Consider the following 23,950-nt stretch of genomic DNA (forward strand, 5'->3'; position numbering starts at 1 on the left):
GCATGTCGAGTCGTTTGCGCCGTGGATTGGTATGGCGTGTCAGTCCTCGTGCTGTTGTCCACTTCCCGTCGCTATTTTCTGAGGCCGGACACAAGTGCCGCTTTACCAGCGTGAGAAGAATATGGAAATCGTGCATACAACCCCTGTATTGGTACATTGGCATTCCATGACTTTGTCGTTCATGTGGCAACGCCGTTCCACAGAGCCTGTTGTTGGCTTCGTCCGATCAGACTGCCTAGCCAGTTGCCGGAGGCTCTCAGACGCAGTGCCGTGGCCGTACCCTCTCGAGACACGCTGCTCCAGGCCGCAAGGGCCGCCGCAAAGAGTCCCATGTCCTCGCGCGGCAGCCGCACCCAGAACTCGCTCCCCTCGAGCTTCAGCAGATCGAGCGGCATGGCCGCACCCGCAGCTCCCAGGAACTGCTTGAGGGCCGCATCGCAGTATGAGCGCACCTGCAGCGCATCAAGCGGCCCCTGTGATGCTTGGCTCTGATGGTTCTGCACGACCTCGATCTGGGCATAGGCAAACGGGGGGCGGCCGATCGTGCTGCTGTACAGCTCCCGCGTCTTGCTCTCCTTGGCAGTCTTGGTCTTGGAGGCAGCGCCGATGGAGGATGCCAGTGATGTGTTGCCCATGGGCGTGTCATTGAGGTCGCTAGCTGCCATGGTAAAATTCTTTTTGTAAAAAAAATCACAAGAACATCGCCTTGCTTTATTAAATTGGAAGTATCTTGGGAGGCGCTGGTGGTGGTTGGGACGATATGACGATGCTTGTGAAAAAATCGCTTACCTGCATAAGAACTCAATGATGCATGTAGCCAAGATACGTTCCTGCGCTATGCCATTCGCGACTTGAGCAACCAACGCCAACCACTCGACAACGCCAGGCTGAACCCTCCAAACTTCAACCTTTGAAAAACTACCAGTATCCAGCCGCTTGCGATTTCTCCTTTGTCCACGTCCTGTCCACCACCCTGGCCACCGTCTCCCTCTGACTGACTTGAGATTGGCGTTTTCACTCGGTCCTCGCCTTTCTCCTACGACCCTCCCACGCTTTAGAGCATCGCGACCACGGCCCATCCGCAATCATGTCAGATAACTACGTCGCCCCAGGCCAGCAGCGCTACCTCCGCGCCTGCATGGTCTGCTCCATCGTCATGACCTTCCAACGCTTCCGCGAGGAAGGGTGCCCCAACTGCGAAGAGTTCCTGCACCTTGCAGGCTCCCCCGAGCAGATCGACACCTGCACGAGCCAGGTCTTCGAGGGCCTCATCACGCTGGCGAACCCCAACAAGTCGTGGGTGGCACGGTGGCAGCGCCTCGACGGCTATGTGCGCGGTGTGTATGCGATCAAGGTTTCTGGTCAGCTGCCGGATGATGTACGGGCACAGCTCGAGGACGAGCACCGCATTCAATACATACCGTGCGTATTTGCCTCGACGTACCTTAGCAGGGAATTGACAAGTGCAGTTGCTAACTGTATACAGACGTGATGGAAGTGCTGCCGAGGCCGACTAAGTGGTGAGATGGAAAGCGAGCGGGTGATTTCAACAGTGCTCTTTTTTTTAACTGGGAAGCGAGCGACTTTTGGTGATACTTTTGGTGTTGCACGGCGTTCAGGATCGGATTTTGGTGTGAAAATAAAGGACACGGCAAATGTGCGCCGAGTAAACTTCGGGAGGATGATACAAAGTGAACAAAAATGGCTTGGATTTTTATGAAATAAAACGCAATGCAAAGTCTCCCAAGCCAAAGACGCCGCCCTCTATAAATGGTATAATACGCTGAGAACTCCTAACATGCACCCTAAGAACCGTATCGCCAAATTCGCAGGAAAGACTGGCTCGGCTATCAAAACCTCGGCTTCTTGTTCGGTGGCCCGCCAAATTTGAAGTTCGTTCCACCGCCCGATTCGCGGCCCCGTTTCCGCTCCATCTCCTCCTTCATAATGCGCTCCGCCTCGCTCATCTTTTTCGGAACCTCAATCTTCTTGGCGCTAGACTTCCCCCCGAGTGCGTTCTTCTTCGCGGCGGCAAACACGTTCTTTGGTTGGGGCTTGCTAAGACCTCCAAGCTTCAATGACATGGGCTTGGACGCAGGAGGCTCGGCCGGCGGTTCTGCTGTCGAAGTCTCTGTACTTCCAACATCCACTTCCCTGCCCTCCTTGCCCTCCTTGCCCTCCTTGCCCACTTCTCCATCTGCTTTTGGTGTTTGTGATACTGGCGATGAGGACTCGCCCGACGTCGACTTTGCCGGACCGAAAGTGAGCTTGATCTTTTCGCCCTCTTCCCGCTGCAACATGTGTTTCTTCTCCTTCTCATCCTCATCCTCCTCCTCGTCGACATCATCGCCCGAGCCGCCCTCTTGCTTCTTGCGCTCCTTCGCTGTTCGTGTCGCGCGCTCAATCTGGGCCTTGAGCATCCGCTGTTCCCACTCCTCGTCGCCACGGTCCTGCGCCTCCTTCCTCCGCAGAGCTTCTTGCCGCTTGAGCGTCTCGGGCGATGTGTCGATCCACGAGATAAAGATGCCCTTTTCGTTCTCCTCAACGCGGCAGATACCCTCGCGCCCCAGATACTTGGCGAACTCGGTCAACGACGACCATTTGGTGGAGTTCATGTGGATGTGGTCGCGCCGCGCAATAAACTCTTGGTAAAAGTGGTTGATTTGCACCTGCTTCTCGCCGTGGCCGGTGCGCAGGAGCTGGACAAAGTCTTTGAGGAACTGGTCCGAGTACTCGTTGATGACTTTGCGCGGGTCGGAGCCGACGGCCAGCATGTTGCGCACGTGGCTCTCGCTGAGGGTGTGCTGCTTGAAGGCGTTTTCGTCGCGCAGGGCGCGCTCGCAGATCTGACAATACCATCGCAAACCTAGAACAGTCAGTACAGTGCGACTGAGGAGTAACAAACAGGAGCAAAAGGAAAAGTAAACATACGAGTCAGGCCTTTGGCCTTCATCTGGTTGCTCAGGTGTTTGACGGACCCGACCTCTGCTTTCGGCATCTTGGCGACAACGTTTGTAAGTGATTTGGGGGAACGTGGTGGCGTGCAATGCGTTGTTGAAAGGCTGTGGTGAAAGGCTGAGAAGGCCGTCGCCAGCATTTAAACGGCAGAAAGCAAGGCGGCGAAACTCTGCGATAAGCATACAACCAGATATGCGCCAAAGCGAGCGCCCTCAATTTACTATCAGAAGGTGCCACGGTCGCAAACCGCCTGGCCGCCCCCACTACGAACCCCTGAGCTCCCTGATGGTTTCGCGAGGGGCGGTCTGGATTAACCATTGCCCCGCCTGCCAACCACAGCCCGCAAGCTAGTTGCAGGCCATCTTAATAGTTGGGATGCTCCTGCCACAACAGCCCCCGAATCGGTCGCCGTACAAAGAAGGGAAAGCACGACCCGAGGGCCAGGCATCCGCGAACCGCATTGCCAGCCAGCAGTATTCTGCATCGAGCAACAAAGACACGACACACCGAGACATAATACGAATTCTTCATCACTGCATTTCTTCGCATCCCGCCGCACCATCCCCCTGACTCTGGCGCCGGCTCCTTCCCTGTAGGCCGTAACGGGCCTCACATCGAATCTACTCGGGCAAGATGTCGTCCTGTGAGTGCCACGTCTGGAATGATATGCTCAAGGGATATGTCGAAGGTGTCTCGAAACTAACTTAGTCACCTCCTCTACAGTAAAACAGTTCATCCGCAATGTGCGGGCCGCCAAGACCATTGCCGATGAGCGCGCCGTGATCCAGAAGGAGAGCGCCGCCATCCGTGCCAGCTTCCGCGAGGAGACCCATGACCACAACGTTCGGTAGGGAAACAGAGGCCAAATGAACATGAGACATGGGTAGAGAGTCGTACTGACACAGACTCGCATTGCTAGGCGCAATAACGTCGCGAAGCTCCTCTATCTCTTCACGCTCGGCGAGCGGACACATTTCGGCCAGATCGAGTGTCTGAAGTTGCTGGCCTCGCCGCGCTTTGCCGACAAGCGTCTCGGCCACCTGGCAACCAGCTTGCTGCTTGACGAGAACCAGGAGGTGCTGACGCTCGTCACAAATTCGTTGAAAAAGTAGGTCCTTAATCAGCAAGCGGCATGCGGGAGAACGGACGACGGGGAGCGGGCAGGTACTAACTTTCTTCACAGTGACCTGTCACACTCGAACCAGTACGTTGTCGGCCTGGCGCTGTGCACGCTCGGCAACATTGCGTCTGTCGAGATGTCGCGAGACCTGTTTGCCGAAATCGAGAACCTGATATCGACGTCCAACCCGTACATCCGGCGGAAGGCCGCCCTCTGCGCCATGCGGATATGCCGCAAGGTCCCCGACCTCCAGGAGCACTTCATCGAGAAGGCCGCCCACCTGCTGTCCGACCGTAACCACGGCGTGCTGCTCTGCGGCCTGACGCTGGTTACCAGCCTGTGCGAGGCCGACGAGGAGGACGAGGATGCCGACGTTGGCGACGAGGGCATCATTGAGAAGTTCCGCCAGTTCGTCCCGGCGCTGGTGCGCACGCTCAAGGGCCTGGCGTCGTCTGGTTACGCGCCCGAACACGACGTCACCGGCATCACCGATCCGTTCCTGCAGGTCAAGGTGCTGCACCTGCTGCGGGTGCTGGCTCGTGGTGACGCGCAAACGACGGAGCAGATCAACGACATCCTTGCACAGGTGGCCACGAACACGGACTCGTCCAAGAATGTGGGCAATTCGATCCTCTACGAGGCTGTTCGGACGATCCTCGACATTGAGGCCGACTCCGGACTCCGTGTCCTTGGCGTCAACATCCTCGGAAAATTCCTCGCCAACCGCGACAACAACATTCGCTACGTGGCGCTCAACACGCTCATCAAGGTGGTTGCTATCGAGCCGAACGCCGTGCAGCGCCACCGCAGCACTATCCTCGACTGTCTGCGCGATCCTGACATTAGCATCCGGCGTCGTGCTTTGGACCTTAGCTTCACCCTGATCAACGAGGGCAACGTACGCGTTCTCATCCGCGAGCTGCTTGCGTTCCTGGAGGTGGCCGACAACGAGTTCAAGCCGACAATGACGAGCCAGATTGGCATTGCCGCCGACAAGTTCGCACCCAACAAGCGCTGGCATGTCGATACCATGCTGCGCGTGTTGTCGCTGGCCGGCAACTACGTTAAGGAGCCCATCTTGTCCTCGTTCATCCGCCTTGTGGCCACGACGCCCGAGCTGCAGACGTACGCCGTGCAGAAGCTGTACGCCAACCTCAAGAAAGATATTACGCAGGAAAGCTTGACGCAGGCGGCCGCCTGGTCCATTGGCGAGTACGGCGATTCGCTCTTGCGGGGTGGCCAGTACGAAGAGGAGGAGCTGGTGCAGGTGGTGAAGGAAGAGGATATTATCGACTTGTTCTCAACCATCTTCAACAGCAGCTACGCAACACAGGTGACCACGGAGTACCTGCTGACGGCGCTGATCAAGCTGACGACGCGGCTGTCGGACCCGGCACAGATCGAGCGTGTGCGCCGGATGCTGCTGGCCAATCAGACGAACTTGGATGTCGAGGTGCAGCAGCGCGCCGCCGAGTACGGCAATCTGTTTAACCACGATGAGATCCGCCGTGGTGTGCTGGAGAAGATGCCGCCACCGCAGATCAAGGAGTCGTCCCGCGTGTTGGGCGAGGCGGCAGTGACCAAGAAGTCGAGCAAGGCCGCCAACCGCAAGTCCAAGATTGTCAAACCGACCGAGCAGGATCTCCTGCTGGATCTCATGGGTGACAGCGCCCCTGCCGTCGCGTCGCCTACCAACGGCGCGCAGCACAACAACGCCGATCTGCTGGCCGACATTCTAAGCGGCGGCAGTGGTCTTTCGGGCTCGCCCGCGCCATCATCGTCCTCCCCCGCGCCGGCACAAAACAACGTCTCTGCTATCATGGACCTCTTTGGCTCGTCGGCACCTGCTGCCGCTGCCACACCACCCCCCGCCGCGGCCGCAGCACCTGGCGGTCTTCCCGTGGATCTCTTCTCGTCTTCTGCATCTCCCACTCCCGCCGTTCAGCAGCAGCAACAGGCCCCATCTGCGGCGCCTGCAGGTCATCCAGTCTACAACGGCAACGGTCTGGAGGTGACCATTGCTACGCAACGAAACGCCGAGGGCGCCGTACAGGCGATGGCGCGTTTCCGCAATGTGGGTGGTGCGCCCGTGTCAGCCGTGGGTCTACAGGCAGCTGTGCCCAAGTCCCAGAAGCTGCAGTTGCTGGCCATATCGTCGGCCGACCTGGCTGCAGGCCAGGAGGCAACGCAGCTGATGCGGATTGTTGGTGTGAAAGGAGTAAGTTTTGCTTTTTGCCCCCCTCTCCTGGTTTGTATGTTATTTTATCACCAAGTTACTGACGATTTGCAGCCCCTTCGTCTGCGGCTACGTATCGGATTCACGCATCCCTCGTCCGGCCAAGTTGTCGAGCAGGTCAACTGGACCGAGCCGTCATGAGCAGCCGGTTGACTCATTGCAGGTCTCATTTTTTCACTTTTAGTTTCTCATTGCTTTTTGGTGTTTTGAGCAGCGAAATAGGGGACAGAAGGTGTGTTGCTATTGAATACACAAAGTGGTAGTCGTTTGTTTTGAGGGTATATACAGAATTGAAAAGTTGCGAGGTTGTGAGGCAGCATAGACCAAAAAAATCTCCGGTGGCGGAAAACGGAGACAACAGCTTCATTCAAAGCGTCACAAATAATACATTTTCCAACCACATAGCGGCTGTTAACAATCATGGAACACCATGTCAAAGATTGAGGTGCTGTGAAAACGTGACTAAATGGTATTTTATTAAAAGCACCGAGTAAACTAGAAAAAGACCAAAGACCCAGTCACTGACCGTCACAACTATTCAACGCCCTGACATGTTTACATGTTTTATCCCAATCACAGACGGAAATAAGAGGAAAAGAAAACAGAAAAGAAAGAAAAAGGAAACCATAAACAAATACGTAGCTAGCATTACTGTAACAGCCATTTAGCTGGTCTCGTAAAACCAGTACTGAGCTGCGTACTGCACCGTAAACTCAGCCGGCATGCCGGCACACTTTGCTGGCGGGCTGCCGCCGACGGTCTGCAGCCGGTACACCTCTTGCAGGCCGCCTGTCGTGGGCGCCGTGGCCGCCAGCTTCAGCCATGCCACGGCCGCCTCGCCCTGCTGGCCGCGGTTGTCCGAATCAGAGCCCACAACCGTGTCGCTGGGCGCACTCTGGGTGGCTGTCTTGCCGCAGGGGATCTGGCCGACCTGGGTGGTGGGGGTGTCCAGGTCGAAAAACGCCGTTGTGGCCGTCTTAAAGTAGTGGTGGCCCGACAGAGCAAGGTTGGTCGGGTAGAGGCGGGTGGAAAAGGCGGAAATCTCATTGTCTGACAAGTTGAAGGGCAGGACGACGCGGGGCAGCAGGTCGAGGACGTCGGGATAGCTGGCGGCGACGCAGCTGGCATTGAAGAGGGTGGCCAGGGCGCCGGCCGCGACGGGGACGGCGGTCGCGTTTGCGACGTCGCAGGTGTAGTTCTGGGTACCGCGGCCGATGGCGACGTGCTTGAGGACAAGGCCAGCCGAGGGCGGAGGCAGGGCCGGTGTGGCGGCTGTTTGATGTGTTAGTATGTCGAGTTCTTCTGCCACATATTCGCCTTCAGAATGGTCGTGTTGGGCACTCACAATTGGCGGGGAAGACAGCCTTGGAAAGATCGCAGACGGGTGCAGCTGCAGACTGGCGAGTCTGCTGGGCTTTCTCAGCTAGCACGTTGAAGTAGCTGGAGACAGTGTCGAGAGCACCGGGCATGGCATTGTTGCTCGTCAGCTCGGGGTAACTCGGCGAGGCCATGACGGCGACGGCGGCCACAGAGGCCAGCAGCAATGATGAGGCGTGCATTTTGTGTGTGGAAAGGTTGGAGGGGAAGTCGAAGAGGAGGAGACGGCAGCTCTAGTCGAGAGACGGTATGGGAGCTCTGACTATATAAGGCGACAGATAATTGGTGTCGTCAAGGGTAGAGAAGAAGGTGAGTATGTGTGGATACAAGAGGAGGCTGGATAATAGCAAAACAAGCAAAGCGGCACTATTAATATATATTTTCGGGAGGAACCAGTCCAGCAATGAAATAAAATGGATAAAGAGGAGACGAAAGGGAAGAAATAGAAAAGACACTGAACCGAAATGAAAAGAGAATAAGATAAATGAAAAATAAAAAAGACTTCACAACGTTGCCGAGAATGCTTTGTTTTCTAAAAGTATTGTCAAGATCTCGAGATGGGCGACACACACGTCTATTATACGAGGCTGGATCAACAACATGTTCGGAATATCCGCCGACAGTCTTGGAAAGAAAAAATAGAACAAAGAGCGACCTAAATTAAGGTCCACACCCTTGTCTCCTCTGAGCAATTGGGACGCTCCAAGTCCGGTCTCCCAGCGGCACGCCAGCAAAAAGAGAATCCTAGACGCGGCCGCATCGGCGGCCAACTGGGGCTAGCCAGGCAGGAGGCGTTTAACGCATCTCGACGGAAAACAAACACAATGGCAGAGAGTTGGGAGAGCAGAGATGGGGAGTACCCGGACTTGGCATGGAGCCCAGATTAGAAGCAGGCCAGGGTCCGCCGCGGGAGGACGAGACCAACCTGAACGATGGCTGGGAAGGCCAACAGACACAGAATGATGAGGACTGTGCGGAAGGAAAACAGAAGAGGCGGGCGTTTGCAGATCGCGGTCGAAATGAGGGACTGGGTCTCCCAGCAAATGGTAACGCAGAGGATAAAAGCCGGGGTCTGGTTGGACGAGCCTGGAGATCGTGCGGGAAGGTGCGACAGGGGTGGGTGGTATGTCGTACGGCAAGCACTATTGGCTCCTGCCTCTCAAACTGCAGGCAAAGTACGTCGTACGTTCAGTCAAGTTGTGCACGGAGTACTTTCATAACATAGCACGTTGAGTGGAATTCGACGTTCCCCTCTGCATGATTGCAAGAACGAATGCTATCAGAAGCCTCATGACGGTCGCGCATTTTACCAGCCGCTTGAATTGAGCAGATTCAGAACGGCAGTTTTTCCACTGTACCTATGACACGCGAATGAGGAGAATAAGCCATTCGTCGTCTTCGTAGTTTGCATATCCACATATGTATTACGTCCAACTCTGCACACGAAACCAATGCCGTCCTCCATACACAGCATCTGCTCAAACGCTCGAGCTCGAAAAGGGCGGCCGGTCGGACGCCACAGGCCGCCACAGGCCGCCACAGGCCGCCACAATGCAAAACAGGAAGGTGTGTCTCGACCTGCCGGACAGAGAAGGAAGGAACGAAAAACGGCGGGCAAAAGACCTCAGAGCGTGCAGGCAATGGAAAGGCGACGCACTGGCCGCCATCTTCTCTGTTTACCCCGGACGGCCTCTCGTTATTTTCCATAGACGAAAGTCGCATTTTGCCATATTCCAGTGTATTGTCGGCCTGCTATGTCCATTTGCCTCTCCCGTTCTCAGTGTGTACGGAAGGTCGTGTGGTGTTTTCGCCAGTGGCTCCTGCCGTCCTGTTTCCGCCCTCTGCTGGACTGTCGTTTTCTGTCTGAAAATAAATTAACTTTAGCGCCGGCGGCTATGGGTAGTTCCCCGCCGCAGAAGTGGGCAAAATAAGTGGGCCGTGTCTATTGTAAGACACAGCTCGACGAACTAATGCGGCCTGGGCGGTTCGATGGTTACCTGGCCTCTGGCCTATTCGCACATGTTCCTCCGCGTGTCGACACGTGCCAGGCCCTACAATCCAGTGCTGGAAATTTTGCTCTCGTGTTGGAATACGTCGTCGAAATGCAAGGCTTCCCGCCGCTACGATCCCAGCGAGCCGCCCAGAACCAGACGGCTGCCTGCTGCCGCTGTTTACCAAGCTAGGAGGCTAGTTGTGTGGCGGTAGGTGTGGCATATTCTTAGATTCATCCTAGATCAAGATGGAATTGATTGGATGTCGTGCGCCCGTTTGTCAGTGGCCTACCATTGTCCGCGGGTATCGATGTTGTATTGGTGAATGGGACACGATGCCGTTGTCTTGTATGTTGGAAGGTTGAGAAAGCAGTCAGAGCCTTTTCTCTCAGTCCCTTTTTAAGCCTTTTTCGGGGGGGGGGGGAATCGCAGAACCTAGAATCTCAACGACGTTGAAATCAAATAACGAGACACAAAGTAAGCCCACAAACCCCCTGCCCTTATATCCGAGAGGACCAGACAACAAAGAGGGCGGTCTGTGTACCTATTTACTCGGAAAAGCCTCATCTCAGAGCCGTCTTTGTGGACAGTGCTGTAATATGATGGCGACAAACACGACAGTGAACTTGTCAAACCAAGCACAACCTTAGCGCTTGGGTAACATCTAGCATCGGGGCGCGGCATATCAGCCGCCTGGAGAACAGCTTCGTCCGCCCGGAGATGCTTGATTCATCTCAAAGGGTCCTTTTATTTATTTTTGTTTTATTCATTTTCTCTGCCGGGACTGGTGGCCACCATCAACCAAACCATTATTGGGCCGTGGCCTTGCAAATCAGCCAACTGGCCTTGGTACTGGAAAACGCCCTTGTGTCTGTTGGCTTAGCTGCCGAACCGCTTGCTAGGCGAGGAGTAGTTGTTCCTTCGTGATCTAATAATGGCCACGCCAGATCGAGAGACCTTGGCTAAAACCTCCAACAGGTCTGAGAAAGGCACCAAAGACCAACACGTACGCACCCTCATACCGATGAAGCGCCCGTCGAATCTTGCGTCTTGGCTTCTATTGTCTTGGCCATCAGAGTGGGCCACATTGACTTGTTGACTTGCATGGAAGGGAGTGGCCGGTCCAGTAGGCCGGCGGCAGACGAGAATCGATCACGAGTGGAGGAGACAAAGCGAAAGAAAAGGTTTATTCGGGAGATGAAATAGACACAAAGCGCCAAAGATTGTAAACGCCGCTGTTCTTGCCTTCATGACATGATGCCACCACACACTCGCCGTGCTTTTCTTGCCTTACCCATCGGTTTCCAAAAATACACCTCCGCCTCCTCACTGGCCGCCATCGTGATTATGCCTCTCAAACCTGGCCGGCCTTGTCAAGGATTGAAGAAACAAAATCTGCTGGGGGAAGGGAGCGAGTATCAGTATCGCAAGAAAAACGTGGTCAAATGTGGAATCGAATTAAATAGGAATAGGGATCAAACAACCAATCAGAGGGCTACCCAAATAGAAACCAATAACACCGAATGCTCCATTTTACGTCCACGATTTCACGTCCATGAAATTCCGTTCCGCCAATTAAGGGAGGCCCTCAACCCTCAGTGACTAAAGCCTTCTTCCTGCCAGTCTCCATGTGAACTGGCGCCTCCATCGCCAGCCGCTCCTGCTGGTGCCGCCGCCGCCGCACCACTGCCACCTGCCGCCGCCGCCATTGCTGCGTCGTGCCCAAAGTTGCTCGCGTGTTGGGCGCTGTCCATGCCACTCATCCAGTACAGTGACAGGAACACCACTAGGTGGAGAGCCACGCAGTATGCCGCAAACAGGTTGCGGCTTGTGCGGCTGGACAGCACCATACGCGTGATTGAGTAGACGATCCGTTCAGGGTACGACAGCCGCCGGTATGCCCGCGCTGACTCGCGGCCGCGGAACGCCTGGAACGGCGACAGGTTGCTCTCGTAGGCCTTGCGGTACCGGTCGAGCGACAGACCGGACCCGTTGCCACCACCAATCGACACCGTCGACGGGTTCGGGTTGGTGGCATACGCCGAGGCCGACGACGAGCTGGCGCCACCGCCGCCACGGTTGTAGCTCGACATGTAGCGTGTCTTTTCGTAGAGGTTGAGGTTGTCCCTCTGCAGCGCGGCCACCTCTTGGCGCAGCTGCGACACGACCCGACGCTCGTCGGCCAGCTCCTGCTCCAGCTGCGTGATCCGGGCCTTGAACCGGTCGCGCTGTGCCGTAATCATGGGCAGAATGCCCGATCCGCCACCCATGGGCTCACCACCGCTCCCACCACCGCCCGAGCCGTGGGGGCTGAAGCCGCTGATAATCGACGACGTCGGTGACGTGGAGCGTCCCCCGGCACGGCGTCCACCAATCGTGGGCGTGTACCGGCTAACGTAGGTGCCGGCCACCGAGGCACCGGAGGGGAAGGCATTGGGAGCCTCGGCCTCGACCGTGGCCAGGTCGTTTTCGAGCTTCTCGGTCAGCTTCTGTAGCCGCTCGACGTCGGCGTTCCGCCGCGACAGGTCGTCTTCCAGCTTCGTGAGGCGCGACTGGAGGTCCTGGTGCGACACGCGCAGAATGGTCGCCTCTTCGGTAAGCTTCTTGTTGCGCGCCAGAAGCAGCTGCTCCAGCGTGTCGCCATTGCCCGCCTTGCCACGGGCACCCATGCTGCCGCCCAGGTTCGCATCGTCGTCGTCGCCCGTCGAAAACTCGATGCTCTTCAGCACCTCGAGCTCCTGCTTGACGTCTTCGTAGTCGCTCCACTTCTGCACCTTGGTCTTGAGCGTGTCGCGCTCCTCGCGCAGGAGACCGACCTCCCGCTCGAGCCCGCGCAATCTCGTGTCCAGGTCGCGCTTGAGGCCCTCCTTCTCCACCCGGTTGGCATCCAGCTTGCGCACGAGCGATGCGTTCTGTGAGAGCACTTGCAGGTACGCCGGGTCGTCCTCGACGGCCTTGGCCTGGTCGGGCACCGCTGATTTGGCCTGTGCGAGCTCCGTCAGGAGCTGCTCGTTGCGCGCCTCCACGTCGGCCAGCCGCGCCGACGTCCGCTCGAGGTCCGAGTTGACCATCTCCAGCTCGGCGCTCGTCACGTACGGCCGCTGGCCCTCCTCGCCTGCCTCCTTGGCATGGCCCAGGCGCTGGTTGACCTCGTAGCTGGCCTTGATCTCGCTAAGCAACCGGTCCTGCGTCTCGATCTTCTCCTCGAAAGCCTTTTCCTTGGCCTCCCAGTTCTCCTTCTTCTCGTCGAGCACCGCTGTCCACGACTGCTCCACGTCCTTGACTTTGCTCTCCAGGTTGTCCTCGAGCTGCTTGCGGGCCGTCAGCTCCGTCTGCAGCTTCGACTCGGTCTCGTCCAGCTGCGACGTGAGCTTTGCCACGGTGCTCTGCAGGTGGCTATTCTCCTCGGTGAGCTTGGGCAGCGTATCCCCGGCGACCAGCATGGAGTCGACCGACGCCTCGAGCAGTGGGTACGGGTCCGGCACCTCGGAGAGCGAATTGTACGCCTGGATGAAGGCCGAGTTGACAGACTTGGAGTGGTTCGTTATCAGGTCGATGAATGTCTGGTAGGCCTTGAGCAGGCCTTTGATCTCGGACAGCTTCGTCGTGTCGTCCATCTTGCGGAAATCCTTTGTCTTCTGCGCAAGGTCCTTGCGCTGCACGGTCGAGTCGCGCTGGTACGCAACAATTTCGGATGCAGTATTGTCGAGACTCGAAACAAGGGTCGTCAGGTCGACATCTGACAAAACACAAGATGTTAGTAACGTTCCTGTTTCCACAGCCTCGCCCATCACAGCGCCACTGCTCTCCCCAGGACAAGACGTACTCCGCCATGCCGAGATGGCCCCCTGGAACTTATTCTCAGCACCAGACCCCGTCGCTGCAGTATGGGATCCGGATCCGGCTCCATCTCCGCCCGGCACAGGCAAACCTGCCACGGCTGCTGCGTCGGCCATCGCTCAACGGACGCTCGGGCGAGACGGCTGGCAATATTCGATGGACAGAAGGCAGTGTCGCTAGAAATGAATAAAAGTCGAGTGCGGCAATGGCACAGATGGAAGAATCCGAACGAGCAGCGGGCTTCAATGAGTTGCTCGTTCGCTGGGACCGCTGCGAAATGAGACGATAATGGTTTGATTTAGCAATGGGGAGGTTTGAGAGGTGTCGTCGAGGTCGAAGGCCTGTCGGTTCTTTAATTAGAAAAGGAGACGCGAAATGCGGAGGAAGGAACGGCACATGTGCGTTCGAATACGTATGCTAAAACCGGCGTGGTTGCCCTGCAGTGCAGGTGGGCTACGTCGTTAGCTGTCCGAAATAGCAGGCGCTGAGGTCGAACTTGTGGGTCTCGTGGGACGCTAGACTGCATGGGTTGGGACAGAGCGGTCGCGCCTTCCTGTCCAGCAAAATGCCTGTGCAGACCAGCCACACCGGACCCTGTGGACGCTGCCTAGTGGGGGGAAGGTGCAAATGGACCCAAGCTCGGGTCGTTCCTGCAGGTAGCCTCGTCACCCTTTATCAGCTCCGAGTGCCTCACAATGTTACAGCAGGAGACATTATCACTGTATTTCGCACTCCGTGTTTGACTCCTAAGTTACCATCGCCACGGACCTCGCATTCTGCACCACTCTCTCGACGTTGCTGTAATTGGTATTTTTTTGACAGACGCACACTTTCAAACCGGACACCCCATTATCCAGCTTGTCGCACCTCTGCAGACTACGAGGGCCAGAAATGGCACGGCTCTCTTAACGACCTGCCAACGAAGCAAAGACCACGATCCCTCTGGACCACTGCTCCTAGAAGCTTGTATACGGCAGTCGGAGAGGTGTAGCTTTCTGCAATGGCTGCGGAGGCGGTCGCCAGCGGTGCCGATGCCACGGCGTTGGAGCGAGGGCCGTTTGTGTTGCGGTCGCTGCTGGAGAATGTCCCGCTTTCGGCCGATGGTACGGAGGAGGACATTCGGATCAATTGCGTCGACTACTATGGTAAGCAGCTCCAGTACCGGCCCCTATATGCTGTGCTTTTTCTTGGCAAGGACAACTGGCTGACCCCGTCAACCAGACGGCAATCTTTACGTGGGAACCTCTGCCTCGGAGCTGCTTCATTTCGTGCAACTTCCTCCCGACCCAGACGACGAATCCTCGACAAGTACATTTATGCTTGCCTCTAGGCTTTCTCCGCCGTTTACCGAACCAGCACATCCCCCAGGGCCGGCGAGGCCTGGCGTACAGCAGATCGTTCTGCTCCCGCCGGTCGGAAAGGCCTGCGTGCTCTGCAACTGGACGGTCACATTTTACTCGCTACCCGAACTCACCCCGATTTTTCGCGACGTCAAGAACTGCAACTGGATCGGCGGCGTCGACCTCAGCGAGGAGCTTGCAACGGGTCCGTCTCCGCGCGTGACCGTGTTGCTCTCCCTGAACCGCCGGCTGCAGGTCGTCCGCATCGGCGAGGATCCACGGGCCGTAAAGAACATAGACTTTGGCGCAAGTATACTCTCTGTCCGCCGTGATGCTATTGCCTGTGTGGCCGACGCCCGGAACTATGCATTGGTCCACGTGGAGCAGCAGCTCAAAATCCCGTTGATGAGCATATCCTCGTTGGACCAGCAGTCACCCGAAGCAGCGGCTGGCCAAGTCCAAAGCCTGAAGGCCAGCAGTGGCGACTCCGGCTTGTCTCGGAGCTCATCGAGTGCACAGGCGCACACGCGGTCAGCATCGACCGCGACACAACAGAGCGGGCACAGCCGGAGCACATCCCTAGGCAGCTTCATGACCGGAAGCAACTCTCGCTCATCGAGCCAACCACCACCGCCGCCGCCTCCCAAAGAAAATACCGAAGAAGGCACTGCTGGGCAGGACTCGACATCTCCATCAAAGCCATCATCTGTCGTTTCACGGAGCTCTGCAGCGAGTGGCGATGAGGTGGCCGCACAGCCATCCCTGACACCAGCCGTAATCTTACCACCACCGCCTCCACCCAAGCCGATCGCACCAGTGCTGAAGCCTCTTGTCGTGTCCCCAACTCCAGATGAATTTCTTATCGTGACTGGCACGGGACCGTCGGATGCCGGCATCGGTATGTTTGTCAATCTCGACGGTGACCCCACGCGCCCTACCTTGGAGTTTGAGAGATATCCTACCGAGATTGTGGTGGATGGCGGCGTTTCTGATCTCTCTTCATCACGTCCGTCACCCGGTGGCGGTGGCCCGGGCGACGAAGAAGACGATGGCTACATTCTTGCCTCAATATCTAAAGGCTCGGACGATGACCTCCGCTATGGCCTTGAAGTCCAACGCTGGGACAGTAATGTGGGTGAGGGTGAGGTTGGCAAGTTCTGGCTCGAGACACCCGGGAAGCAGAGTGGCACACCGGTGGGTGTGCACAAGCTTGTGGGAAGCCAAGAGTCGGTTGTCTGTGAAGTTGTTGACCGGCTGGCTCAGAAGCGGTTCTCTCTGCCGAAAATAGCACCAGAGCAGAAGTCCGCTCCCACGAAGAAGTACAAGAAGAAGAATCAAAAGAAAGAAACGCAGCCGAACGATGACACAAGCGCCAGCGGCCCAGAGACCCACGAGGAGGAAGATGCAAGCCGTAACCGAGCCGAAGTGGTCTTTGCTACGCGCCTTGCCAAGACGACTGGCCGCGTTGCCGTGTGGTCCGGCAATCGCATCTGGTGGGCTATGCGGAACCCTGTGGTTCTGCAGCTCGAGGCTGGTTTAGAGGCAGCCTCCTCCGAATCCAAGATTGCGCCGGAGACAGCAGACGAGAGGCGTGAGCTTTTCACCGTCTTAAAGTCACTGCGGGGCCGTGATGCCAAAACAGAGCTCGAGTTTGTCACCTTTAGCTATATTCGGCAGCGCGGCGGAGCTCTTTTGTTTATGGGCCTCCCTCATGCAACTGACCAGGAAGCATTCTCGGACGCAGAACTCAAGGCTCTGGAGGAGGTTTTACTGGACAGTGCACTGGACCCTCGCGTTCTCCTGGCCCTGGTTCCTGAGCTCCGCGACGAGATCATCCAGAGTCGAAAGGGCATCTGGATTTTTGGTGGCGTCAAGGATACATTCGAAAAATACTTGGCACGAGAGGCAGCAAACACGGACAAGGGCCAGGGCACTGTGGCGTCCCTCAACCCGAAACTGCTTCAATTCCTGCGGCGGTTTTTGATTGCCTGGCGGAAAAAGAAGGGGTTTGGCAGTGTTGCAGACGAGAGCGATGTTTTCCGGACCGTGGACGCGGCTCTGCTTTCCGTGCTGCTCGAGCTCGACCAGCACACTCCCAAGGGCCTTGCTTATGTCAAGCCCGACACTGTCCGTGGCGATTTGAACGACGTAGTTGACAAGGGCGTGGACTGCTTTGACCGCGCCGTTGAGCTACTCGAGTCGCACCACCGGCTCTTTGTTCTCAGCCGCCTGTACCAGAGCCGCAAAATGGCAGGCGATGTCCTGGCCACGTGGAAGCGGATCGTGGAGGGCGAGCGCGACGATGGCGGTGAGCTGGTGGACGGCGAGAACCGCATCCGTGACTATCTGTCCAAGGTCTCAAACCAGGCCCTTGTGCAGGAGTATGGCCTGTGGCTCGCCAACCGAAACCCCAAGCTGGGCGTGCAGATCTTTGCCGATGACAAGGCCAGAGCACCCAAGTTTGAGCCGACGCAAGTCGTGCCGCTCCTGCGCGAACATGCACCAGGAGCGGTGAGGTACTACCTCGAGCACCTTGTGTTCTCCAAGGGCCACTCGGCATATGTCGACGAGCTGATCTCCTACTATCTGGAGGTCGTCACGGTTGCCTTGCGGTCCTCCAAGGCGGCCCGCGACACCATGTTCGCGTCGTACGGCGCCTACCGCGCTCTCCAGCCGCCCAAGCCGACGTTCCACCAGTTCCTCGCAGACAACGCTGTACCGGGTGACGAGGAGTGGCAGAGTCGGCTGCGCCTACTGGAGCTGCTAGGCGGCCCGCATCCGTACGATGTGGCCGCCATCCGCGCACGCCTGGCGGATTCACTACCGGCAGACCAGCCGGCCGAGCGTCTGCTGGTGCCCGAGACCATTATCCTCAACGGCCGCGAGCACCGCCACGAAGACGCGCTGCGACTGCTCGTACATGGCTTGGGCGACTATGACACTGCCGTCAAATATTGTTTGCTGGGCGGGTCGAGCCTCTACGACAAGGTCCGCGATGCCACCGTCGGCAGCGCCGCCAGCAACAAACTGCCACAGCGCCGCGAAAGCCTGCCGCCCACGGTCGAGACGCAGGCCAAGCTGTTCCGCACGCTGCTCGTCGAGTTTTTGGCCATTGAAGACGTGAGTGACCGCATCGAACAGACGGGTTCCCTTCTGGGGCGGTTTGCTGGCTGGTTCGACGTATTGGACGTCCTTCAGCTGCTGCCAGACTCGTGGTCCATTGAGGTCACGTCGGGGTTCCTGGTGCACTCGCTGCGAGAGCTCGTGCGCGACCGGAACCAGAGCACAGTGGCTCGCGCACTGAGTGGCGCAGAGAATCTGCGGGTGCACGACGAGCTTATCACAAAGGCAGATGAAATAGGGCCTCGGGTTGAGGCAGAGAACTGATGGTCGTGTAAGAATGATTTGGACAACAGGAGGGGTGACTAGTGGACGGTGTTGGCGAGCGTTTTGAGCCTCTGTTACGCCAATGTAACGATTAGCTGTACTGTTTGACTTTGAATATAGAAGCAATCTGAATATAAAAAGAACCAATTATCTATATTGGTGTGACAACATGTGTCATCCGACCCATCCTAGAACGCCATATGCGTACACTCCAGCGTCAGCATCTCGGTACAGAGATGCGATGACCGTTCGAACAGCAAAATAAATATATAAAAACAAATCCCAACAGATGATAGTACAGAACGTAAAAGGGAAACATGAAAGACCAAAGGTAAAGACGAGTCGGAAACCGAAAAGAGAAAAAGGAAACCCTACTTGGAAGGGAACACGGCACGCCTGAAGGGATGCGCCTCGGTGTTAAATACCCATTCGTCGAGGCTGAGAACGTCAAAGTCCTCAAAGACGAGGTAAAAGTACTTGAGCGTCTCGGCCAGCCAGAAGCTCTCCATGCGGTCCATGAGCGCATTGGAGTCGCCCCGCAGCACATCCTCGACGGCGGCCGCGGCGACCTGGCCCTCGTTGCCAGAGCCCGGCGCCGCACCGGTGTGGCGCACCACGTGTTGGAACATGCGCCAGGCCTTCTCCTGCCACTGCTTGTCGCCCGTCAGGCGCCACATGACAAAGATGGACTCGATGGCCTCCGGCCGCAGCAGGTAGTGCGGGTTGTCGACGTCGAGCATGCCCGGAGGAATGCGGCCCTCCTTCATAATGTTCTCGACGCCGTCGTCCACGTTGCCATCGCCGCCGCCGTTCAGGCTGGTGCTGTGTTAGTTCATTTTTTTACAGTATGATTATCGGCATATTTTGGGGCAGAATACGCTGCGTACCTGACTTGCTTCCAGTGCTCCTTTAGGGCAGCACGCCACTTGTCTTCCGAGTAGACGCAGCGCAGGCCCGTCTGCAGCTCGTTCGGGCCCCCACAGGACGCAAAGAAGAACTTTTCTGGGCCAATGCCGGTGGCCGTCACGTTGTACGACCACACACAACCGTCGGTCAGCTGGGCGGCCAGGTCCATGTTGTCGTTCTCGTCGGGGCCACCGAACGCACGCGCGGCCAGGCCGACCATGCCGCCCGCAAAGCAGCCAAGGTGCTCGCCGCGCGCCGTTGTGGCAATGGCCTTGCCCGTCATCGGGTCGTCCGTGACGCGGGCCTCGCCCGGCAGAAGGAGCTTCAGGTTCCAGGCGTTGACGACGCGGCGGAAGATGTGCTTCTTGGCGACGGGCAGCCACTTCTCGTACATCTGGCGCGGCTGGTCGAGGGCGCCGCCGAGCAGCAGCCACTGCTTGGGCAGGTACTCAAAGAGCGAGTCGGCCTTGCCGTTGATGGTGAAGAGGTTGTCCTGGTCGAACGCGGGCTTGGAGGCGTCGATCTCGACGGGCCACATGCCGGGCAGCCGCGTGAGCTGCTGGTGCTCGGCGAGCACGTCCGAAATGCGCTGGACGGCGTCGTAGAAGCGCACGTCGCCGGTCAGCTGGGTCAGGCGCGTGAACTCGAGCGAGAGCGTGCCAATCTCGGCCGACAGCATCTTGGTGGGCGCCGACGTCTGCATCTCGCCCAGGGCGTACGCGAGCCAGTCCCAGCGGCCCATGGGCAGGCGGTTGGGCGTGTCAAACGCGCCGAGCAGGATCTCGCCAATCTCCGTCGCCTTGTGCAGCAGCTGGGGGTAGGCCTTGCCGCTGATCTCGTAGGCACCCAGGAAGCCGCCCAGATAGCGAATGGTCGTCTCAAAGACGTGGACGGTGTCGGCATCGGTGACGCCAAAGTCAATGGCCTCGCAGGCCCGCACCGCCATGCGGAACTCGTCGCGCAGGCCCAGAATCCAGAGCGTGTCGAGCGTATCGACGAGCGTGGCCGACCAGCCGCCCAGCTTCTCGTAGTCCTGGCGCGGCGTGGCCGACAGCGGCTGCACCTCGTCGGCCATCCACGCGTTCTCCTTGTAGCCCTCCCAGCTGCGCAGGAAGCTGGCCTTGACGGCCTCGAGGCGCGCCTTGCGCACGTCGCGCTCCTCGCTGGTCTCCTTGGGCTTGGGCTTCTGGATGGCGGGCACAAGACGGCCGGCGGCGGCGGCGTCCGAAGCGGGCAATGGCAGCTCCTTGAAGGAGGTCACCGGGTAGCGGTCGGGCAGCTTCTCCAGGCGCAGGTAGTCGGAGCTGGCCTGGCCCTCCTCGTGGTGCGGTGGTGGCGGGATTTTGACGGGTGGTGCTTTGGGGATGGGGCCCTGGTGCTTGTAGCGGTCGAGGATCTCCGGGTCTCTGCGCATCAGGACGTAGAAGGCGCCCACGAATACCGCGGCGATGATGACAAAGGTGCGCCAGCGGCGCATTGGGCCGAACATGGTGGTTGTGCTGTGTCGGGACCGCCGCACTGAATGGAATGGAGAGGGAGAGATCAAGTCTTCGAGTCGGCTTTCAAGATATCGCAAAGTCGCGATGCCGAGAGTCTAAATCAACAATTCGGGTTCGGGACGGCACGTCTGAGCGTTCGACGTCATCGGCCAGCGGATATGTCTGCTTTGGAAACTGGACACAACATGCGCAAAAAGACACTGAGCAAAAAACGACAGCCAAAACGACGAGAACCAAAACGATACGACAATGGAAGAGACGAAGTTGAATGCCCCTTCTTCTCCGATCCGCTAAAGGGTGTCGGAGTTGACATGTGGAGCTCCTTCTCCTTTTTGTGTGGTGGATGGCCTCCTTCCTTCCCAGAAGTCGAAGATAGGGGGCCTAGTCGGTTGCTTGCATTTTGGTGCCAATGTCACAAGGAAATGAGTTGCAGCAACACGCTAAGCGCGACCCAATAGCGGAGACTGCAAATGGTAAGCTGCGCAGAACACGCAGGTGCGACTGGCGCGCGCCGGTGGTGTCTTGTCTTACTGGCGGCCACTGAGACAAAATAATAGGGGCTCTGGGGAAGGAACGGCCAAACCTGCAAGAGCCAGACCGCAATGCGGGGCCATTCGAAAGTGACCTCTCCTTTTCGAAAGAGCAATACGACGGACGGTCATCTACAGTAGACTTGCGGAGGAGGGCGCTTTTGGCCAAATATTCCCAATAACCAGCGGCGAAGAAGGCCTTTAATCCTCTTCGTAAAATGAAGGTACTTGGTGAATTGGGGCGCGCCAGTAACAAAAAATACACTTTTAATGTAGAGTCCCCGTCTGGCCCACATTGCGCCGTCTCAAACGACCTGCCCAAGGTCCCGGGACGGGCGAAATGCATACATGCCACTATTCTTGAAAATTTTAAAAAAAAAAAAAAAAAAAAAAAAAAAAAAACAAAAAACTTTCGAGGTCCATCCATAAGGCTGAGAAGGAGGAGGGGTGCGTTGTGGTCAAGCATCGATCGAGATGGCCAGAGGCAGATAAGAAAGGGACCGACCAGCGCTAAGAGCACTGCCACGCTCGGTCCTGCATCTTGTTCCTGAGTTCCAGTATACGGGTGGGTGCCAGCTGCGGCGGGCAACAGACGGACTCCAGAGGTTTGGTTGGCAGGCTGGATGCCATGTGGCTATGGTTAGGGGCAGCTCGTTTGTGACACGTTTTTGCCTGCCTCATTGTTTACGAGAATAGCAGATGGCTGGTGGTTGCAGGTACTCGCCTGAGACGGTCTCGTCGGCTGTTGGAACGGCCCGTATGTGTAACAAGCGGGAGGGAATAAAGGCGGAGCACAAAGTGCGGTAAAGGTAACATGTGGGCAAATAGCTTTGTTCGTTTTGGGAGAATTGTTCCATAGAGTCGTCAACAAGGTACTCTGCAAACACGGTGTTGTGCGAGACGGAATATATCACGAGAGCAACAGACATTGTACAACGCAGCTATTGGCGCATAGTCTTTGAGAAGGACCAAAACATAGTAACAGCCTCGTCCAATTATTGTAAAAGTGGACAACACAACGGTATGACAGCTATGGTCGAATAGTTGAGAGTTGAAAAACAAGAGACAAAAGAGGGGAAACAAGAGCCACTGCCACTGGGTCTCCTTTTTTTAAAAGGGAGAAAGGAGGAGAGGGCGGAAAGGACAGTCCAAAAAATCCTGCTGCAAACATGCAAAACATGGCCACCGTTCATCGTCTCATCATCACGCGAGGGTGGGCCCCAACTTATTTCTGCATCATGAGCTGGACGAACTCGTTGTCTGTGGGAGCGAACATTGTTAGCGGTGTGCCTGGGGAAGGTGACAGTGGTGGGGAGAAGTATGACGCATACAGTCAATCCGGCCGTCGCCGTCCTGGTCGGCCTCACGGATCATCTCGTCGACCTCCTCGTCCGTCAGCTTCTCGCCGATCGACGTCATGACGTGGCGCAGCTCAGCAGCCGAGATGAAGCCGTTGTTATCGCGGTCGAAGACCTTGAAGGCCTCGCGGATCTCCTCCTCGGAGTCGGTGTCCTTCATCTTGCGCGCCATCATGGTCAGGAACTCTGTGGATGGTTAGCCATTGTCGACCCCGGATAACCGTGTGTCATAATGCAGCGAATTGCCACCGCAACACGTGTTTTGGATCTCTTCATTCCTCCTTATCTCTTATCCTCGCATCATGCCACATTCAACGGTCAAACGTACCAGGGAAGTCAATGGTGCCGTTGTTGTCGGCGTCGACCTCGTTGATCATGTCCTGCAGCTCAGACTCGGAGGGATTCTGGCCGAGCGAGCGCATGACGGTGCCGAGCTCCTTGGTGGTGATCTGGCCTAGGAAGAGGGAAAGAAAACAGCGTCAGTTCGACTGAAGGCCACGGGTTTGCGGACGGTACGAAACGGCGGTCAGCCGAACGCATTCGAAAAAGCACATTGAGAAGTTTGACTAACCATCGCCGTCCTTGTCCTATTCAGCCCAAACAATAAAAAAGAGGTTAGCAAAACGCCGTTGTATCGGGAGCGGGATAGCGCCGAAGCTCAAGCCAAGCGTCAAACGGGGTGGCGATCCGGGAGAGGAAGAACATACAAACAGAGAGAAAGCCTCCTTGAACTCGGAGACCTGCTCCTCGGTAAGTGACTCGGCCTGGCATTGCGCGTTAGTTGGTGTCCAAAGCAAAAATCGGAGCCAAAACTCATACGAGGCGGTTTCGGTCGAGACCGTCGCCGCAGGGCCCAGTTGACGACCAGAGCACGAGGGCGACGAGACGAGGACGCGGAGAGACGAACCATAATTGCGAAAATGTGCTGTGTGGGCTTGACGAAAAGAACGGTGTGCGGTTTGGCGTGGAGTCGAGAGTGACGATGAAGAGTCAAGCGAAAACGAAGTGCTGGGGCGGATTGGTGTGTAGAAGGGAGAGCTTGAAGCCTTGGCGAACGGTCGTTGTTGCCTCGCGCGGGTGGGCTGTTATTATATTGTCGGTGTACGACGTAGTAGGGCAGAAGTTTTCTTGCGCTGCAGGAGCACCCCAGCAGAAAAAAGGAGGGGAGAAAGGGGGGAAAGTGGTTTGTTGACGCTGTGTAGTGACAGGAGCCAGGTCGAGCCAGCTTGGGAAAGAGCGGGGCAGAACGAGTTGAGGCAGGATGCACGGAATAGTAAGGCGGCCTCGTACGTTCGCCTGGGGGGTTCTTGGCCTGCGAATTGACAATTGGCCAGTTTGTGATCCTGCGCCTAGAACCGAATCAAGGCCCAGCCTGGGCGAATGCGGCTCACTGCAGCAATTTCCTGGC

The 23,950-nt window shown here is 57.1% G+C and overlaps 10 protein-coding genes across 10 annotated transcripts; 3 read left to right on the forward strand and 7 right to left on the reverse strand.

Annotated features, from left to right (window-relative positions):
* Positions 1-179: 179 nt before the first annotated feature.
* On the reverse strand, positions 180-665 carry SPBR_07948 (ribonuclease P/MRP protein subunit POP8; the record flags this gene model as incomplete). Its single annotated transcript, XM_040766201.1, has 1 exon — positions 180-665. One exon carries the CDS (start codon positions 663-665, stop codon positions 180-182), a length of 486 nt encoding a protein of 161 aa, XP_040616675.1.
* Positions 666-1,087: 422 nt separating this feature from the next.
* On the forward strand, positions 1,088-1,517 carry SPBR_07974 (transcription elongation factor SPT4; the record flags this gene model as incomplete). Its single annotated transcript, XM_040766225.1, has 2 exons — positions 1,088-1,422; positions 1,487-1,517. 2 exons carry the CDS (start codon positions 1,088-1,090, stop codon positions 1,515-1,517), a joined length of 366 nt encoding a protein of 121 aa, XP_040616676.1.
* Positions 1,518-1,850: 333 nt separating this feature from the next.
* SPBR_07461 (DNA/RNA-binding protein KIN17) lies at positions 1,851-2,998 on the reverse strand (the record flags this gene model as incomplete). Its single annotated transcript, XM_040765715.1, has 2 exons — positions 1,851-2,866; positions 2,932-2,998. 2 exons carry the CDS (start codon positions 2,996-2,998, stop codon positions 1,851-1,853), a joined length of 1,083 nt encoding a protein of 360 aa, XP_040616677.1.
* A 593-nt stretch (positions 2,999-3,591) lies between these two features.
* Positions 3,592-6,455, forward strand: SPBR_06568 (AP-1 complex subunit gamma-1; the record flags this gene model as incomplete). The annotated part of the gene is made up of 5 exons (XM_040764824.1): positions 3,592-3,646; positions 3,682-3,805; positions 3,878-4,066; positions 4,142-6,296; positions 6,369-6,455. 5 exons carry the CDS (start codon positions 3,592-3,594, stop codon positions 6,453-6,455), a joined length of 2,610 nt encoding a protein of 869 aa, XP_040616678.1.
* A 523-nt stretch (positions 6,456-6,978) lies between these two features.
* SPBR_07680 (uncharacterized protein) lies at positions 6,979-7,873 on the reverse strand (the record flags this gene model as incomplete). The annotated part of the gene is made up of 2 exons (XM_040765934.1): positions 6,979-7,586; positions 7,660-7,873. 2 exons carry the CDS (start codon positions 7,871-7,873, stop codon positions 6,979-6,981), a joined length of 822 nt encoding a protein of 273 aa, XP_040616679.1.
* A 3,404-nt stretch (positions 7,874-11,277) lies between these two features.
* On the reverse strand, positions 11,278-13,638 carry SPBR_06709 (homeobox protein cut; the record flags this gene model as incomplete). The annotated part of the gene is made up of 2 exons (XM_040764965.1): positions 11,278-13,421; positions 13,509-13,638. The coding sequence occupies 2 exons, from the start codon at positions 13,636-13,638 to the stop codon at positions 11,278-11,280; spliced, it is 2,274 nt and encodes a 757-aa protein (XP_040616680.1).
* Positions 13,639-14,522: 884 nt separating this feature from the next.
* SPBR_06427 (tgf beta receptor associated protein) lies at positions 14,523-18,249 on the forward strand (the record flags this gene model as incomplete). The annotated part of the gene is made up of 2 exons (XM_040764683.1): positions 14,523-14,667; positions 14,891-18,249. 2 exons carry the CDS (start codon positions 14,523-14,525, stop codon positions 18,247-18,249), a joined length of 3,504 nt encoding a protein of 1,167 aa, XP_040616681.1.
* A 371-nt stretch (positions 18,250-18,620) lies between these two features.
* Positions 18,621-20,644, reverse strand: SPBR_08968 (mannosyl-oligosaccharide alpha-1,2-mannosidase; the record flags this gene model as incomplete). Its single annotated transcript, XM_040767094.1, has 2 exons — positions 18,621-19,065; positions 19,137-20,644. 2 exons carry the CDS (start codon positions 20,642-20,644, stop codon positions 18,621-18,623), a joined length of 1,953 nt encoding a protein of 650 aa, XP_040616682.1.
* A 1,765-nt stretch (positions 20,645-22,409) lies between these two features.
* SPBR_08013 (calmodulin) lies at positions 22,410-22,714 on the reverse strand (the record flags this gene model as incomplete). Its single annotated transcript, XM_040766263.1, has 2 exons — positions 22,410-22,444; positions 22,516-22,714. The coding sequence occupies 2 exons, from the start codon at positions 22,712-22,714 to the stop codon at positions 22,410-22,412; spliced, it is 234 nt and encodes a 77-aa protein (XP_040616683.1).
* Positions 22,715-22,853: 139 nt separating this feature from the next.
* SPBR_09012 (uncharacterized protein) lies at positions 22,854-23,313 on the reverse strand (the record flags this gene model as incomplete). Its single annotated transcript, XM_040767138.1, has 2 exons — positions 22,854-22,996; positions 23,250-23,313. 2 exons carry the CDS (start codon positions 23,311-23,313, stop codon positions 22,854-22,856), a joined length of 207 nt encoding a protein of 68 aa, XP_040616684.1.
* Positions 23,314-23,950: the final 637 nt, after the last annotated feature.

Source organism: Sporothrix brasiliensis, assembly GCF_000820605.1.
Source record: "Sporothrix brasiliensis 5110 chromosome Unknown Cont20, whole genome shotgun sequence".
In the NCBI taxonomy this organism is placed as follows: domain Eukaryota; kingdom Fungi; phylum Ascomycota; class Sordariomycetes; order Ophiostomatales; family Ophiostomataceae; genus Sporothrix; species Sporothrix brasiliensis.